Genomic DNA, 18,522 nt, shown 5'->3' on the forward strand with positions numbered 1-18,522 from the left:
CTTAAATAAAGGCTAAGGTAAGTTTAAATAAAGTTGCTCAGCTGCTAGCCTTGCCCTGAGATTAGTGAGGGGAGCAGTACCACAGGATGTTTTTGACCTTTCAGGGGCAAGGCACGCCATCCACTTGGGAGGCAGCGGAGTGACAGCGGCAGCAGGGCTGCACCGCAGGGGTAGATCCTACAAGCCATGGAGGCAGGTCCTACAAGCACGTCTGGCAGCTCTTTAGTCAGAAAGGGAAAGCGCTGAGTTGCCAGAACAGGCTGCCTTTAAGGGCAGAGAAAGAGCTAATTTCAGCTATTTCACAGGGAGTCCTGGGCTCTGAACCAAGGGAATGGACTAGTTCTGGTTCTCTTCCAGGCTTGGTGGCCTGGTCACAGCCACCTGTACGGCACCCTTTTGGATAGCCCCCGTGTCCCTCCTCTGGCCAGGCAGCATTACGGTGGCCACAGCCGATATCCTGTACAGCACATGGTGATCCTTCTGGAAGGGCACTGGATATACATTTACAAAGTGATGCAATGTAAAGGTTGCATAGTGAGTGCATAGTTTCAGCGTTGGCAATACAAAGAAACATAGTTAGAATTGTACAGAGCTGCATAATAATGACGAAAAAAACCACCTGTGGAACTATTTTGTCAAAAATGTGCAGCGGGGTATTTTAAAGAACAAAATAGCTATTTAAACCCACCCTGTCCCTTTCTGTTCCCCCTCAGAGCAGGTATCTAAGGTTCCTGTACTGATGTAAGGAAGCTGAACGCAGATACTGCTGTCGTGTCGCCAGGCAGCAGAGGCGGCCATGACACTGTAAACCCAGGGACAAAATCAATGTCGTTACAGTTAATGACGGGGAGAAACCCTGAGGGGTGAGCGACCTGTTCATCAACCGAGGAGCACTGAAATACCTGACATACCTCTTCCGGCCTCCTGGGGCGGGACTGCTAGTGGAAAATACCACCCTGCCCCACCAGCCAAAAGTCTCCAAAGGCTTTGACTTCTGACTGGAAGAGACACGGCGGTTAATTCTCCCTCCCCCCCCGGTTTATCACAGGCCGTCTCGGTGTCCCCCTCTAACCAAACCTTCCCCCTTTACGGTCCAAACCTCCCCTCGCAGCCGCTGCTCCTTTAAATCCACCCCTTCCACACACACACACGCCGGTCCCGGACGGCTCGTCCCCTCAGGCGAGCCCGCCCTTTCCCGCCCCACCAACGAGCGGAGCGAAGCGGGACGGGGCGGGACGGGGCGGGGCGGGGGGTGCAACGGCCGCCCCGGCTGAGGGGAGCGCGGCGAGGCTTTATAACCGGCGAAGCACCGGCGGGCCGAAGGCTTACTGTGGCGGCGGTTGGAGCGGGAAGGCTCGGTGGTGAGTGGGAAGGTGGCGGCTGTTGGGTCCTCGGGTTGTGGGGGGTGGGAGGCCATTATTTCCCCGGCCGGCGAGGCGGCGGAGGGGCCTCGCCGGCCGGGTGCATTCCTCTGAGCTTCAGCGCTTGCGGTCCCTAATGGAGGGTGAGGGTTTTCTCGGCACCCTCCAGAGCTTGCTTCTCTTGGTTGTTTTCCCCTTCTGATGCTCTTCGCCTTAAGATGAGGCGCTTCGTGTTGTAGGTGGTCGGCGCAGTCATTTTTGCCCCTTAATAGGTGTTAGCTGCGTCCTTTTCGCACCGGCTGTTTAAACAGACAGGTAGCGCTGCTGCAGGCAATCCCTTTCGTTTCGGAGGAGGGGGGGACGACTTTCACTGGCTTCCCTACTTGAAAGACAGCTGGTATTTTGCAAGATCTTGCCGCGATGGTTGCTAGCTTTAGCCCTGTTTTTTTTTTTCCCTGTTATTTCTTTCTGATGATACTTCCCTACTTGAATGCAAAGTCTGAGCTGTCTGTCTGCAGTGTAGTCCGTGCAGTTAAAAAGTATTACTTGGATAACTATCTTATATTACAGGTAATAACTTTTTAGGACTAATAACTCATTTAGCATAAGCTTTCTGTAACATGCAGATCCATTTTAAATAGGTAAAACTATTGTAAGCTGGAGTATAGTATACCTAGTATACTAGCAATACTGATAACCAATAAAGAATCTGATACATGACTTTTAGAGTCTGTTCTTTAACAAGGAAATATCTAAATGCTTGTTTGAAGTGATTCTTTTATGGAGCCTGGGCTTTTGAATTTATTTTGGTCACAATTAAAAGCAATCAAACTTGCTTCTGACTTTTGCAAAGAGTGTGTGGATGAACCACTCTCTTAATCTAACCCAGTGTCCTTTAGGGGTAGTATTGCCTCTGTCATCTTACTGATGTTCAGGGAACAACCATGTATATTTGATAAGGACATTTTCTTTTTATAAAATTGGAGACCTCAATTTATTCTGCAGTGAGGGCTAACAGTAGGGAAATTGAGCTTAGCTTTGTCTCCATTAATTAAATTATCCGCTATTAATCATGCCAGGGCAGGAATATGAGGAACTTGGAGCTGGAAGTGGCCTCCCTCTGGCACAGTGTCATACCCATGTGGCTCTGCTGCTTTCATATTGAAAAGCTGCCATAGTCTATGCCTGTGGCTCCTGATCTCTGCATGGCACTCTTTTTGGCAATATGTTGCGTGTCCTTACTTGCCTTTCCTTTGGTTTTTTTATGTCAGTGGTGTTGTTTGCAGTGGCCTAAAGAGTAAGATGGATTTCTGTGCACTTGGTTGTTGAGTAATTGAAATTTTGCGCTTTTGTGGTTTTTTTTTTATTGTATTGAATGTCAGAAGACTGAAGAGCCAGGTGACTTCATGAAGTAAGGGTGATAAAAGGAGAACTAGAGCTGCACTAACTTTTCAGGCATGTTCAGTGTCTGTGGCTTCTGTTAACTTCATTTGGATACTGGATTATTGGTGCTTCTAGAGGAAGTGACAAAAGAAGGTTCATCTGTACAAAAGGCGGTGCTAAGTAATTGGTGTGTTTGTGATATTTTCCAGCTGGGCAGTACAGATGAATAAACAGGGAATGGAATTGCCAAGGGAAATGGTTTCATGTACAATTATTCCACAAAATTAATTGTCAAAAGATAACTGTAGAATTCAGTGTTTAGGAGAATATTATAGAAAATGGGTAATGGGAAGTATTTATATTATGAGGAAGGGAAAAAATAAGCTGTGGAGTGACCTACTTGGTTTTGAGAAGAGTAATCTTGTATCAGCTGGACTAGTTGGATTTTGCAGTTCTTATATCTTTTGTAAAATAATTGGATTACTTTAGCAAGCACATGCCAATTATGATTTGTGATCACTTTGTCAAATCTACTTACTTGACTTATAAGTTAGAGCAACGTTTTTCTACTGTAAAAGGCCTTATGCACCGGATTACGCTATTTTCATATAATGTTCACAGGAATTAATATTGTGAACACCAGTAGCAGAAATAGGCCTTAATGGAAGCAAAATGTTTTATGTGTCCCTATTTCCTGTTCAAATGTACCAGCTCATGTTAATGTTGATACCAGGAAAAATGGGACAGAAGTTTAGTAATGACTATCTTTAAGTTCCTTTTTATTGCAGGATGTAGTCAAACTAATTCAGCTTGGTAAGAACCGTTGGAGGTTATTCACTGTAGTGCTCCTTAAGATCATGCCTGGGAGACAAACTACTTTAACGTTTCATTGTGAGGATAATGGTGGCCCAAATACATAGCAGAGACATTGATTTAAACCCAGATGTCTCTGTGCAGTATTACTGATTTTCTTCTCATTGACAAAGGTTTTAAATGTTTTTACCCTTAGCATGTTTGGAAGGTCCATTTGAAATGTACAAGGCACAAAGTTTTCTTAAATGTTAACATATATGTTAATATAACGTGTACTTACAGGAGCTTTAAACCATTGTCTTATTTCACAGAAAGAAGAATCAAAAATGTCGGCACTAAACTGGAAGCCCTTTATCTATGGAGGTTTAGCATCAATCACTGCAGAATGTGGTAAGTTTTTTCTTTAACTGTTGACATGATTTCCTTTACTCAGTCCCTTTTAAAACAAGCTTGATTCCATGCGATCAGTGACATAGTAATATGTGGTGGCTTACAGCATAGGAGTTGTTTTTTCTTTAATGCTGACTGAAGCATTGCTCAGAACTTTGTTACAATGTCAGAACACTCTTGTCTGTAAACGCACATTCCTTGTGAGTCTTGTTTTTATACAAACTTTGCTTTTACATTCTGTTATTTGGTGTTTGTTGATCTGTTCCTAAACAGTGGTCATAAGTATATACTGTTTTTGTTTTGCTACAGTAGACAAGTTAAGCTCTTAACTTGGAACTTTCTTCTCTTAGCTTTTCTGAGTAGCTGTGTTTCAGTTTAAATTCCCTTTTCTTGAATGTGAGTGGATGATTAGAATTGAACACTAAAATTGAGTTAGTGTGCAACACAGAATAATTGCTACAGTGAGACAGCGCCTCTAAAGCTTACTCTAAAGACAAACCTGAAATAATAACATCCTTTTAAAGCCTTACTTGAAATGCATGTACATGAAAATAAAGGAGACCTGAATTTTCATAGTAGCAGTACGTAGTCTGACATATGGTGGGCTTGCACGTGAAGTCTGTCTAACAAAGTAGATGCAGTATAAAATTACACTTAAACCTACTATTTTGTTTTCCTTTTCTAACTTCTCTTATGAATCTTGTTCAAACTTGAGTTTGAGACCTCTCTTATTTGACTTGACTGAATAATGCCAAAAGCTTCATGAGGAAGACAAGCAATTCATAAAAGCCTTGTTAGAACAGACATAGTTAATCCTGAATCCTATTAGTATTTAGGTGAGTATTGAATGTTGAGGTGTTCCCTTTCCTAAAGATAAGGTCTGGAGGAATGTGCTTTCTAACCCTTTCATAAAGCGAGCATGGAGAGTATGAACTTGACATAGCAGTAGGCTACAGGAAAGCAATAACAGAAATGGGTACTGCTGCTATTGCTTTTTTAAGTTCTAGGCTAGAATCTGTATAGCTTGTCCTATGAAATTTATTTTGTTGCCTTCAATGCTCTTCAAAGATGTTGGTAGAATACATGTGCAAACTCTGTACTTGATTGTGATTGCAGAGTCCTATTCAGTGTGGCTCTTTACATCTTTACAACCAGGCAATACCATGTTGCCTGAAAACATAGTGAATGCAAAACATAAACATAGGAAGTCGGCAGGGCCTCTGACATGCTTCTAGAAGACACCAGGTGACATAAAATGAACCACTTCTTTAGAAGACAGTCTTGGTAAGAGAGATGTCTTTCCCCGGGAGTATTTTTATCTATTTTAGTCTATCTATTATATAATAAAGGTTGCTTTTTCTTATGTTGTGTTCTTTGTTGTCTTTGGTTAGGTAAGTAATTGATTAATTTTCTCTCCAATTTTTCTTTAAGGTACTTTCCCCATTGATCTGACCAAAACACGTCTGCAGGTTCAAGGTCAAGTTAATGATGCCAAATATAAAGAGATCCGCTACCGTGGAATGATGCATGCACTAGTCAGAATATGCAGAGAAGAAGGATTGAAAGCCTTATACTCTGGGTAAAATTAACTGACTTGCAGTAGTGGTTGTTGAACGGTATATTGATAAATATAAGCCCATAGTGTGTGAATTCTTGGGTTTCAGATTTATAAGGTATTTAGTTAGCCTCAGTTAATCTGGAAGTTGAAAGCCCAAGCTTAGATTGCATCAGCCTTTGCACTCTGCAATAGCATTTTGTGTTTAAAGAAACCAAACCAACCTACTTGGGGAAAAAAAAATAGCTAAGCATAAAGTTATTCTATACAATGCTGCTATGGTTCTTCCATCTGTCAGAAGAAAAACTGAATTAACCTTTGTGTATAAATGAGCATGCTTTTCTTCAAAACATGCGAAATGATGAGGGAAAGATGTAATCTGCAGATTATGTTTTAGACAAACTTGCCAGCTATTTTATAGATCACAAGTTGAGGCATGCTCTAACAGTAATCTTTCTGGAGTTCATTCATGTTCTTGAAGGCTTGATTTAAAAAAAACCCAAAACATAAACACAAAACAATAAAACCTTGTTTTGTCTGTAGTGAGTTTAAATAGTTGATTTAAATGAACAAACCTTTCTCTGGTAGATATCTTGTGTTCAGTCTGTTCTGCTCTAGAAAGTATTTGCTACTCAGTGATTTTGAGCATAAATATTACAACTGCCTATTTTTTACAGGATTGCACCTGCAATGCTACGCCAAGCTTCATATGGAACTATAAAAATAGGCACTTACCAGAGCTTAAAGAGAATGTTTGTTGAGCGTCCAGAAGGTGAGTGGGTTTTTTTCAATTTAATTGAGGACTATTTTGCTTTAAGCTGGTTGGTTCCATTTGGTATCTTACTGTAGCGGTTTGAACAAGTCTACTGAGAAGACATTCCTTGTACCAATTACAACAAAGTGAGTAAGCAAGGAAAACTTGTTGGAGCAGTTTTTAAGGTTTCTGTAATTGGCACTCTTTCTGCTTAAAGGAGGGGTGGCATCATCCTGTCCCGAGGCATCTGCTTTGTAAATCTGTAGCTAAACTCTTTTTCTTTGTTTATGGAATAGATGAAACCCTGATGATAAATGTTCTATGTGGCATTCTTTCGGGAGTAATCTCATCATCTATTGCCAACCCTACAGATGTCTTAAAGGTAATTATGTGTTATGTAGAGTTTGTCCTTAGTTTTTATCCTTCCATTGAGGAAATGCAGAGTCTCCTGGTAAATATAGGATTTGGTTTTTTTGTAACCCTATTTATTCTCATTTTAACTTTAAAAAAAAAAATAAATCAGTAACATCCTGAATTTTTCTAACCTTCTGGTCCATACTGATTGTTTGAAGTATGCACCAGGAAACTGATGTCTGGGGAGATAGTTGGATACATACAACTTTTTCTGGGGGTGGGGAGAGAATAACTTTAGATGACTCTTTAACTTTCATGCTATAGTGTTTGTGTGTAAGCCACACTATGTCAACATATTTCATCTGTACACCTTGGTAACACAGTTATACTAGGAGGTTTCTAGAGCTCAAAATAGGTAAAGATGAATTGAGTTTCTGTGAGTGATACTTATACTGTAAGATTCTAAAATCCTCTAGAGAAGCTTTGCAATCAGTGTGTCCCATGGAAATAGTGTTCCGACATCAGTCATTTAAAGTGAAGTGGTGAAGCCCTCACCTCTTTAACAATCTGTTAGCTCAATGACCTCCTCCAGTTACTTTAACAGGTTGATGGTATTTAACTTAGAAAAGTGCAGCATGTGAGTTACATGGCTGCCTCTAATGAAAAATTCAAGGAAATTTTCTGTTCTTCTATAGCTACTAAAAACTTAATCCTTCATAGGGCTAGTGTAGTTATGTAGAAGCATTTCAAACATGAGCTTCTATTTCAAGTGTGGCTTCAATTAGTTATTTCCCCAAATCATGTCCACGTACCAACTTGCCTGTCATCAAACTTGTAATTGGTAGTTACCATGGCAGTTTCCCAAGGACGTTTTTAGAAGTCCACAGGATCGAAGACCATGGTTCTCACCAGCCGAAACTGTAATCTTTAACCTTTCTTTTTAACATGTTCCTGTGAGAACACTGTAAAGGATATCGTGCAGAACCCATCTGTCAGTCTAATCTAAGTAGAATAGTGTTCAAGTACAGAAATAGACATGACTTAACGCAGTTAAGAACTTGCACCACGTGCTCGTTCAAAATTAGCAGCTGCATTTGGATAGTTAAGGCACTTCAAAAGATTTCATCCTGGTTATGATAATGTTAGCTATTGATTTGTATGCAAAGAGAAATTGACTTTACTTAAAAGATTGTAACTTAAAATGGTAATAAAACTATATTAAACTATTACTGGTTTTATGTTTGAAAAGTATTGATTTTCTAATTTAATCTTCAAATGAACCTCAGATCAGAATGCAAGCCCAAGGCAGCGTGATTCAGGGAAGTATGATGGGCAACTTCATACAAATCTACCAAAAGGAAGGCACTAAAGGATTATGGAAGGCAAGTTTTTTTGAACTAAATCCTACACTCAAAGTACACTTTCTTGCTCAACTGAATTGCATGCGCTTTTACAGTATTCTCAGCCAAAATATGGAGAAATCAGTAGCTAATATGTATGTAGTTTGTCGTGACTCCTTCACTGCTGGTGTCTCAGTGCATTTTTACAGAAGGTTACTGCCAGTCTTGTATTCAAGGATTAGCCACTTCTTAAAAAGGGGGAGACAAATGGAGGTTTAAATTAGGGTGACTGGCTCTAGGACTAGTTCAACAACCCTTTGCAAGACACCTCTCAGTCTGTATACTCTGCTCTCTTTAAAACATGTGCTAAAGAACATTTGGAAGTAAAGGTACATTAATACCTTTAGAACATCCCCTCCAGTTCAGAAATTCTTGTACTCATCCTTGTAGATTGTCTTTTATGTCAATTACAGTCAGTGACTGTATAACAACGGAAGACCAAGAATGGACAGTTGCTCTGAAACAACTGTAAAGTAGAAATATTTTTCTATTAATGTGCTTTTTTCTGCAAAGCTTTTTGACTGCCGTTTTTCTACTCGTCTTCCTATGTCAGTCTTTCCGTTAGCAGCAAGGGGAGCCAGTATCACCTGTCTGTTGAGGTCTTAGCTGACTGTTGATGTAAGAATTCATATGTTAAGCAGAGATGAAGTAGCATAAAGGAACTGAAATTGCTGTTCCCTGTGGAAATGTGATTTATCTATTAAATTTAATCTGCATTTTTGGAGCACGTACATTTAAGACCTGTACTTATTAGGCTTATTTGAATTCACAATGTTCTTAACGCATTCATGGTGTGTTGCTTTGTATTAGAAAAGCTAGGCTTTTCTGACGGCACACAAAGGTTAATTTTTATCTTCAACTATATTCTTTCTTTTGCCAGGGTGTATCACTGACAGCACAGAGAGCTGCTATTGTTGTTGGAGTGGAACTGCCAGTGTATGACCTTACCAAGAAGCACTTAATTATGTCTGGATTTATGGGTGATACAGTATATACTCATTTCCTGTAAGTTTGTATAACTAACTGCTTGCATAGGTCATCATTGGCTAGTTCTCGTTATGGGGAATGAATCTTGATTTCCCCCCCCCCAACCCCGTCATCAGTCTAGAGGCAAATATACTTCTGATGTATTGATACTTTTTAATGCAATAGCATCTCAAATGGTAGCACTTAGCATGGAAACTAATTTTATTTAGGATGTGGATTTAGTTTTCTTATGAATATGGAATTTTGGTTTGTGGATGATCTGAATCATTCAGCTTTGCAAATTAAGATTAGAAAAATATTTGATTAGAACTTTCCTCTATTCTTAGAGGCACAAACGTCTGTTCAAGTATACAGAAACTGTACATAAGGGCTGTATATCAAATCTTGAAAATGGTGCTTTACAGTAAATGAAAAGTAGTTTTTCCACATCTATTAGCTGATGTAATTTTTAATTAAAAGCAGTAAGCACACATTATTACTACATGTTTTCTGGGGAGGGGGAATTGTTGTGCATCTTGAAATGTGGTAGCTGAAATTTCATTAAACCTTTCTTTTATTAGCTCAAGTTTTACTTGTGGGTTAGCTGGAGCCCTTGCATCCAACCCGATTGATGTTGTGAGAACACGCATGATGAATCAGAGAAGCCAAAAACATGGGGGGCACTCAAACTACAAGGGCACTTTGGATTGCTTGCTACAAGTAAGTAGTTCACGTATCAACACAAGTAGAAACTGGTGCCATCAAGCAATGATTTCTGGTGTAGAAATTGTTCTAAGTTTCCCTAGAAATTAATACAAGTAACTTAAATACGCTTTTTGGCCTAATGCTTAAGAGGACTACTGCCAATAATGCATTTGGTGTGAAAAGTATCTACTATCTTGACAGAAAGGCAGGAAGAAAGTTAGTACATACTGCAGGCACGCACTTCCTTTTGGTGCTTGGATGAGGAGACTAAGTCTTTCAGCAGTACTGTCTCTTACTTTATACATGTTAGGATATTGATAGGGAATCATAATTTCATAGGTCAGTTCTTGAAGAACATCGTCTTCTGGGGCAGATGGCTTTCTCTGTTGGTTACTGCATAATGGAAAGCCTAGTAGAGCCAAAGGCAATGTCAGTCTCTGATTTTAATTATTTTGGCTTGGTTTCTTAAATGCCTAAATTGGGTATGAGGTGGGAGCATGATGGCCTTTTACATGGAGAAGAGTGGATAGGAAGCTATTGGTGTCCAAACTGTAGACTGAACGGTTCAGTTTGTATAACAGTCCAATTTTGTGAAGTTCATAAAACAAACTGAAAAATTTCAAGGGAGTGTCTAATATGAGCTGAAGGTTTACATACAGCGAATTTCAAGGGGGTGCTAAATGTGAACTGCAGGTTTACATGCAGCGCTCTGCAAAGGTGTTTTTTTCTGGGGGGGGCGGGGGGCAGAAAAGTCCAGGAATGCAATTTGGACGAATCTATGTTGAATACTAAATGACATAGACTGCATCTTTTACCTGCTAGGCAATGCCACAGGCATTACTAAACTTGGCTTTATCTAGTGAAATGTTTCTGTGTCCCATCATACAATATGTTTAAATCAAGGTTACAGCACTGAGCCATCCCCTTGTCTCATATAGAATGTTGTTAGCTGAGATGCTCTCTAGGTTTCTCACTAACGAAGAATTACTTAAGTGTGTTCTTGCTGTGGTTTTTTTTTCCAGACATGGAAGAATGAAGGCTTTTTTGCTCTATATAAAGGGTTTTGGCCAAACTGGTTAAGACTTGGTCCTTGGAATATCATTGTATCCTTTTCAAAGGTGTGTGAAACTATGAAGATAGCCATACAGCAGCAAGCATTGACAGTTTCACACAATGTTCAGTGGGGAAAGTGTCACGTCAGCACAAATATTCCCTTTTTATGAATGGAAAATTGTGTAGTTGACCGTTTACTTAGTCAAGTGCTGCTGGTCAGACTGAATTTGTGATTCACACAGAGTGAATCTTAGAATGTTACCTTGTAAAACATTTTTCTGTCCCTCTGATTTCACACCTGTCCACTTCCTTAGTTTGGAGCCTAGTTTTAAATAAAATTGACCAGATGAGTTAGGAATGGTGCTATTTGAAGAACTGGGGAAACTGTTGGCAATTAGCCATGAAATCTTTTTGTATTTATTGTGGTCTCACACAGCTTGGCTTGTGTTCCAAGAGCCAGCTGACTGGAACCCTGGGAAGCAAGTTGTTAGTAATGTCTTTTTTACTGTGAGGAAACCTACTTTAGCTTATCAAAGCTAAGTGAGTAAAGTCTTTAAGGGCTTTTGTAGTACTCCTATGCCGCCTCAGTCCTGTGTGTAAGATCCTGAGGAAGAGGGATGGGAAAGCAGTTGGCATCACCAGCCTTAAAGCTTTTGATGTACAGGAGTGCCCTGAAGCGAGTTTTATTGTTCCGCATAACAAAAATGGCCAAGTGGCACCATTACATAGGAGGGAAGTAAGAGAAGAGCAAAATTTCGCACAGATGCTGCTGTCCTTCAGTAGCGAAGTGACCATTTTGCACCAAGTGAAGAGGAAAGAGTTTTCCTTAATCGGCTCTTCCAGTTCTTTCTGACGTATGAACAGCTGAAGAAATTAGACTTCTGATGTGATGAAGTGTATACTGAATTCTGTTAATGTACTGTTTGAGCTTAGAGCAACTTGTTAAGTTATCCTGAGTATCTGCTCTTTATCGTCGGAGACGCTGGCCGAAGGAAGAGGTCGCTACAAGACTGTTGTGAGTGAGAACAGCCTGGAGGTGATTTTGAGGCAAACTGGCTCCTGTAAGAATGGCTTGCGCATGTGATTCAGTGGATGATGTGCACTATTTTCTAGACTGAACCAAATATAGTGGAGTACCTTCTGTCAACTCTTTAAGTGTTCTTGAATGTGAAGATGTGTAACGCAACTTTACGCTGTTGAGACTCAGATGGACAGTGTTTTGCAGGTGTGAGAGACAAAGAACAATCTTTCTCTAAAGGAAGATAGGTAGTACCACGGAGCTGGGCTTTTCCTCTTTTCAGAAGTGTATACAATTAAACTGCAATAGTTTATAGCTTCCAATTAACCGAAAGTGTCACAAGACATCTTTGCAGGCCTTCAGTTGAGCAAAATACCTGCTGCGATACAAAATCTGCTTCTGGTTTTAAAGATTTCCTGTGTTCCAAGTCCTTAGGTTTCTGCATAATTTGCTGGGAGTAATCCAGCTTCATTTGAAAGTGTGGTTGCTGCAGTTGTCAGCTCTTGCATAGCTTGAGGAAAGTTGTTGGTTTCCCCCTCCCTCCGTCTATTGTTCTTGGTTTTCAGCATAAGTGATTCTTCAACGTACTCATATGCAAATTGCAATTAGGAATGAAATTCAAATGAGTCCACGCTCATCTGCCTATCTCGCAGAGAAACTTTTCACTCTTCTTCCGTTGTTGGGAAGAACTACTTGTAACAGTCGCGGGCTGTTACGTATCATCTGAAAGACACAGGTTTTACATTGGGCAGTTCAGGCTGCTGTGTGAAAAGAACCAAACGCCGCCAAAGATAAGTTGTCTATAAAAATCGGATTTCTTCTTAAAAAGACACCCAAACGTGGAACCACCAAGCACTTTCCTACAGCAAACAGGCTCGAGTGGCTGTTACATGTTACACTTCATATAGAAATCAACTGCAGCTTCCTTAAAGTGTGACTTTGGGGGTTTAAAAGCAGATCAAAACTTCAGGGCCATTAACTAAAGATTATGTCAAGGTTCTGACAAACGTTAATTCCGAGAAAGGAGAGGTGGGAGATGTGAGCCATGCGGTGGCCCTTCTGTGTTTGCAGGGGGGTAGCAAAGCAGGCGGTGTAGCTTTGTGTTTTTGTGGCATCGTGTGTTAAATCTCTTCAACACTTTTGGTTAATCAGACATTCCACTTGAAGAAATTTCCTTGCGATTTCAAAATTACTACAATCACTTAAAATCACTAATTTTGAATTCACAAATGGATTTTTTTTTTTAAATGCACAAGGCACTTTCTTTCCTAAGGCACAAAGTTTTTTCTATGTATATGTGTATGCTCGTGTGCAGAGTTTTTCCTTACAGCTGTTTCTATGCTTTGATAGATGTATTTGTAAATATTTTTGTACACGGTGTAAACTAAGTGTATGTTTTACATTTTTAAGCTTATTAAACATTTTCAAATCACCATGTAATGACTCTGTACTGCTTTTGGTTTCTAAGTTCCAAATGGGGGTGGGAGGTGGGGATGTTTTGAAATGCTCGCAGATGATTAGCAAAGAATTGTTAATCGCCTCCAAGTATTTCAAAGGAAAGCTGCTGCTGGCGCTGGGCACCAGTGTGTTGTTACTGGGTTTTAGCCAAGGCAGACTGAAGGTGCTGTAGGTAGAAAGCTCGTGTTCCTGTAACTTACAGCCTGAAAATACATGCATTAACCATATGTTTTTGCTGTTCTTTGGTATATCTTGAACTGCCAGACCATTTCCCACTCTGCTGTTCCAGACCAATCACTTTTTATAACAATCGGCTTCGTTTTGTGTAGCAGCCAAACGATGTTTACTGCTTAACATTACACCTGTGAGCCGGGTGGTTTCCTGGGGTCCTGGGGGGATGAGGAACCCACTGGTTTGGAGTAAGGGGGGTGGGAGCTGTGGGAAGCTGGAGGGGGACAGATGGACGAGATGGACAGAAATTACCTGCTAAGGACCAAAGGCATCAAAAGGGTGAAGTCGGGGCTCAGCATCTCGGCTGCAGAGAACAACTCAAGCTGTTTTCAAGCTCTTTAATTCAGATGTGCCTTAGTTGAATCTTTTATCGTTACACGTGGAAATAAATCCTAAATTTACAAAAAAACTAACAGCAAACTAAAAGGGAATAAATCCTGCAGCGGGTGGGAAAATGCAGCTCAGTGTGTTGGGTGATGCTGCAGAAGACTGGAACCCTCTCGCCGGAGCCTGGGACAGAGCTGGGAGGGCCCAGAGTAAGGTGCCATCACCAGGGTGGTCCTGCACCGCCCCCTTCCCAGGAAAGAAGGATCCAAGGAACGCTGTGCCCGGCGGGGACGCGAACACGCAGCCTCCTGCGCTCCTCCGCGCCGCTAGGGGGCGCCATCCCGCCCAGCCGACGCTCTCTCCCGCTTCCGCCCTTGGCTGACGCACTTCTCCTCCCCCGCCAATGACGCCGCTGCCACGCGACGCCGACGGAAGCGACGGGACCCCCGGAAGCGCCGCCGCGCTCCGCTCCCTCTTCCGCTCCGCTTCCCCCCCCAACCCTGCGGCCCGGCTCGGCCGCCGCTCGCCACCCCCCCTCGCCCCCGCCGCCTCTCGCCCCGCCGCCAGCAGCATGGCGGAGCCGCCTCCCGCCGAGGCGGCGGGCAGGGAGGTGCGGGACCGCCTGAGCCTGTGGGACCGCCGCCCGCTGCCCGCCGCGCCCCTCAGCGACCGCCAGACCGACTCTGTGCTGGAGCTGAAAGCGGCGGCTGAGAACCTGCCGGTGCCGCCCGAGGTGAGGCGGCAGCGCTGTCCCGGCCGCGGGGAGGGCGGTAGGAAGGGAGGTGCCGCCGTGCCACGTCGCCAGGCGGCCGGGGGTGGCGGCCCGGCCCGCTGGGGCCTCCGGGGCCGCCGCTCTCCCCGGGTTGTTGCGGGACTCAGCAGCGTTTTGCGTTCCAGCGGGGTTCCCAGGCCGGCGGGACCCTCAGCCCACCCCCCGCTGCGCTCCCAGCCGCTTACCCGCCCACGTTCGCCTCCCTCGGGAGGGCTCGGTCTCCTTCCAGCCTTCCCCAGGGGCCTCATGGCACGGTGCTGCCCGCCCGCCTTGGCTTGGAGGGGGGTTTATAGGCAGCGGTGGCAATTTTCCTCTGAAAACCCACCGGGCGTTCTCTGCCTGTCCTTACTGCATCCCTCAGCTCGTCAAAGTTTGTCCTCCTGAAATCGAGAGCTTTAGTCGTGGTTACATGTTTTAGGTCCTCTTGATTTGATCCTCGTTGATTCATAGATGCTGTCACCAACATTATCGTGGCCAGCAGGTCGAGGGAGGTGATTCTGCCCCTCTGCTCTGCTCTGGTGGGAACCCACCTGGAATACTGCGTCCAGCTCTGGATCCCTCAGCACAGGAAAGACATGGACCTGTTGGAGCAGGTGCAGAGGAGGGCCGTGAAAATGACCAAAGGGCTGGAGCACCTCTTCTGTGGGGGCAGACTGAAAGAGTTGGGGTTGTTCGGCCTGGAGAAGAGGAGGCTCTGGGGAGACCTTATTGCGGCCTTTCAGTACTTAAAGGGGGGGACTACAGAAAAGATGGGGACAAACTTTTTAGCAGGGCCTGTTGTGATAGGACAAGGGGTATTGGCTTTAAACGAAAAGAGGATAGACTCAGAGGAGGCAGAAGGAAGACATTTTTTATGCCGAGGGTGGTGAAACGTTGGCACAGGTTGCCCAGAGAGGTGGTGGAGGCCCCATCCCTGGAAGCATTCAAGGCCAGGTTGGACGGGGCTCTGAGCAACCTGATCTAGTTGAAGACGTCCCTGCTCACTGCAGGGGAGGTTGGACTAGATGACCTTTAAAGGTCCCTTCCAGCCAAAACCATCCTATGACTATTTCCTGGTACCACTTACAGGTGATTCAGCGAGCCATATAAAGCCAGGAATAGTGGTAAAAAGCTTAATAATTTCTCATTATCATGGAAGAAGTGGTCTCCCAACCTGGTTATAATATATCAAACTCTGACATGATGATTATTTATGAATGCTTCCTTGTCTACAAAGGGAAGGAGAACAAAATGTTTGCCTTCCTTAACTGCACTTTTCATGAGAGGTTTTGTATTTGAAGCGGATCATAGCGCAAGATATAGTGCCATAAAATCAACAAAGTTGTCTCTCAGCGAGTGTCTGAAAGGTCAAAATAACAAAAGGGAGGGGGTAAAGCAATTCCTTTCTGAAATGCACCTGTTTAATTTCATGCTTCCTGGTTTCTTTTTTGTGTAAGCCATACGCAACTGTACAAAAAATACTGGCAGCCATCCAAAATGATTGTAGAAGGATGTGCTGCTATCGGAGGATGTTCTTAAGGATCTAAAACAGCTTTGTAACAAGGCAGGTACCTTATTTGCCAGTCAGGCCAACAGGGGTGCCAAGACACTGAGGACTTCAGCTGGTCATGGCTCCTGCTGAAGTGGATTGAGACAGTGGTGTCTTGACTGTTCTGAAAAAGCAGGCTCTGCTCAACTCATCTTCTCCTCAGTAGTAGTCACGAGAGAAAACCTGGCTCCCCAGCTAGGGTCCTGCCTATTTTGGAGGGTGGGGGGCAGAGATACGTGGAAGTTGAACAAAAAAGGTCAGTCTGTGTTTTCTCAGATATCTGAAATCCTGACAGTTCTTTCTTTGTCAGACTAATATTACCAGGTAATGAATATTTTACTGAATGAGTGATTTTCTAGAGAGACACCAATTTGTTTTTATGTTACTGATGTTCTCAGCAATAGAAAACATACTGTACTTGTTAAGTGAATTAAAAAGAGTATTATGCTAATGAAGAGTCTATAACAATATTTGTTTTCTTGACTTAATTTCATCTCTATAAGCAAGTTAATAGTCTCCAACCACACTTAAATACAATTTCTCTCAAGTTACTTTTGTTCATATTGTTCTTGCTTAAAAAATCATTGTGGCCAATAATCCCCTTTCAGCAGAGCTATTCCTTGTCTTCTAAAAAAGCCTTTCTTTTTAGCTTGACTTCTTCATTAAAAGCATTTGAAAGAATATGAAATGCTATTTCCTGAGTAAATTCGGGTGATGTTAAATCTTGAATTTTCTCTGAATATCTGGCAAAAAAATCTGACAATTCCTGTGCAGTGATGTTTCCATGTAGTTTAGACAGCAGTGGCATTTATTTTTGTTTCGGTGTGCATTCTGAATTCTTATGTTCTTAGATACTTTTCTAGTGCGTTTTTCTGGGTGTAGAACCAGTTAAATTGGAAATTAAAGTATAGCTTATCAGTATGTCAGGTACGTGTACGTTCGATTTCTGTTCTTGTACAAACGTGTACTTACGTAAAATCCTGTATAATATTTTCCAACTTTAACTAAAAAAAAAAGTCAAAACTGTTAGGTGTTTCTGAATATATAGATAGGGTAGTTGGTGTGTTATCATATCGATAGGTAAAATATCCATTGCATTTGTTTCTTCAAAAGTAGGTGCCTGTGATTGTCTCGAGTTGATGCTTTGGATCATGTTATTGTAGTTGAGCTGAATATGCTAATTCTTAGTAAGCTGCCTAACTCAACTTTTGTGGGTTTTTGTGAGCAGCTTCCAATTGAAGATTTGTGCAGCCTAACGTCCCAGTCGCTAACTGTTTCGCTGACGGCTGCGGTGCCGGAATCCACAGAGGATGTCCTCTTAAAAGGATTTGCCGTACTGGGGATGGAGGATGAAAGAATTGAAACAGCACAGCAGGTAAGTGATGCTGAATACCCTCCAAGTCGCAGTAATCTACTTCAGAGAATTCTGTGAGTTTCTCTGTCTCTTGCCTAGTTTTTGGTGGGTTTGTTAAATTTTTTTGGCTGTTTTCAAGATGCATGAAGAAACTTGGGGAAGAAAAATCATTGAAGTTGTAAGTGACAGATACTTTTCTGATTTTGAATGGAGCCTGAAGTGAGAGCAAAGCACCCCTTCAGTAAGGTGGTGTTACTCATAATATAGAAGAATGTCACACCCCTTCCCTCCCTTTTTACTGTGACAGCCTTGTTCTTGTGCAAATAAAACCAGATGAAATTCAGTGGAGGAATAGAATAGAATATTTCAGTTGGAATGAGAAATTGTAGTTTGTTTCTTTGATTAATAGTTAAGTTCTGAAAAATCTCTTTTTTAACAAAAGCTCATCTTCGTTTCATAGAACCTTGTTTGTTTGTTTGTTTGTTTTAATTGATTGCATGTGATATCTGTGTTGTTCACACCATAAAATCTCTTCTAGTTCTTCTCCTGGTTTGCTCAGGTACAAACACAGATGGATCAAGATGAAGGTGCCAAGTACAGGTATGTGTTCTTCCTCGGTTCCTTTCACTTTTAATCACTCTAAACCTTGAAAGACTTCATCTTGTCCATATAATGTTAGCACGCATTCGGATTCAGCTGGCGGGGAATGGGGGAATGTGTTGGAACAGCTGAAGCTTTCCAAGGTGATATGTCCCACTCCCATCCTGAAGGCTGTTGCCCTTTTGGCAGTTAAAAGGGCCACAGATTTCCTTCTCAACTGCCTAGTATAGTAAGACAGATGGAAATTAGTTTGGGCTCATAGACAGGGCTGTAGACAAAGGCAGTCTTAAGAGCTTTCATATGCCTTTTCAGCTGCTGCTGCTATTGAAATGGCATCCTCTGAGGGCGAGACTGTGCAAGCAGCTGTGGCTGCTAGTCAGTTCTGCTATCACCGTTCGGTTCGCCAGTGGCTATCGCTGTGACTTTGTATCTGCATTTCCTGCATTCCTTGACACTTTGCTCAACTCCAGTTTTGAGGCTTGGCATTCTCATTTATTTTT

General features: G+C 42.4%; 2 protein-coding genes across 3 annotated transcripts in view; both read left to right on the forward strand.

The window, feature by feature from the left end:
• Positions 1–704: 704 nt before the first annotated feature.
• On the forward strand, positions 705–13,192 carry SLC25A30 (solute carrier family 25 member 30). Its single transcript, XM_074565221.1, has 10 exons — positions 705–1,361; positions 3,869–3,947; positions 5,379–5,526; positions 6,180–6,274; positions 6,553–6,638; positions 7,897–7,992; positions 8,891–9,015; positions 9,558–9,696; positions 10,704–10,784; positions 11,578–13,192. Exons 2-10 carry the CDS (start codon positions 3,884–3,886, stop codon positions 11,617–11,619), a joined length of 876 nt encoding a protein of 291 aa, XP_074421322.1. The 5' UTR covers positions 705–1,361; positions 3,869–3,883; the 3' UTR covers positions 11,620–13,192.
• A 964-nt stretch (positions 13,193–14,156) lies between these two features.
• COG3 (component of oligomeric golgi complex 3) overlaps positions 14,157–18,522 on the forward strand; it is a 32,821-nt gene continuing 28,455 nt past the window's right edge. The window contains exons 1-3 of one of the 2 annotated variants that reach the window (XM_074565245.1): positions 14,157–14,501; positions 17,297–17,443; positions 17,961–18,022. In XM_074565245.1, coding sequence (XP_074421346.1) covers positions 14,172–14,501; positions 17,297–17,443; positions 17,961–18,022 — 539 coding nt within the window. In that variant the 5' untranslated portion in view covers positions 14,157–14,171. The remainder of the gene's footprint in view (positions 14,502–17,296; positions 17,444–17,960; positions 18,023–18,522) is intronic. The other variant, XM_074565235.1, reaches the window with a different exon arrangement.

Source organism: Larus michahellis, chromosome 1 (genome assembly GCF_964199755.1).
Source record: "Larus michahellis chromosome 1, bLarMic1.1, whole genome shotgun sequence".
NCBI lineage: Eukaryota > Metazoa > Chordata > Aves > Charadriiformes > Laridae > Larus > Larus michahellis.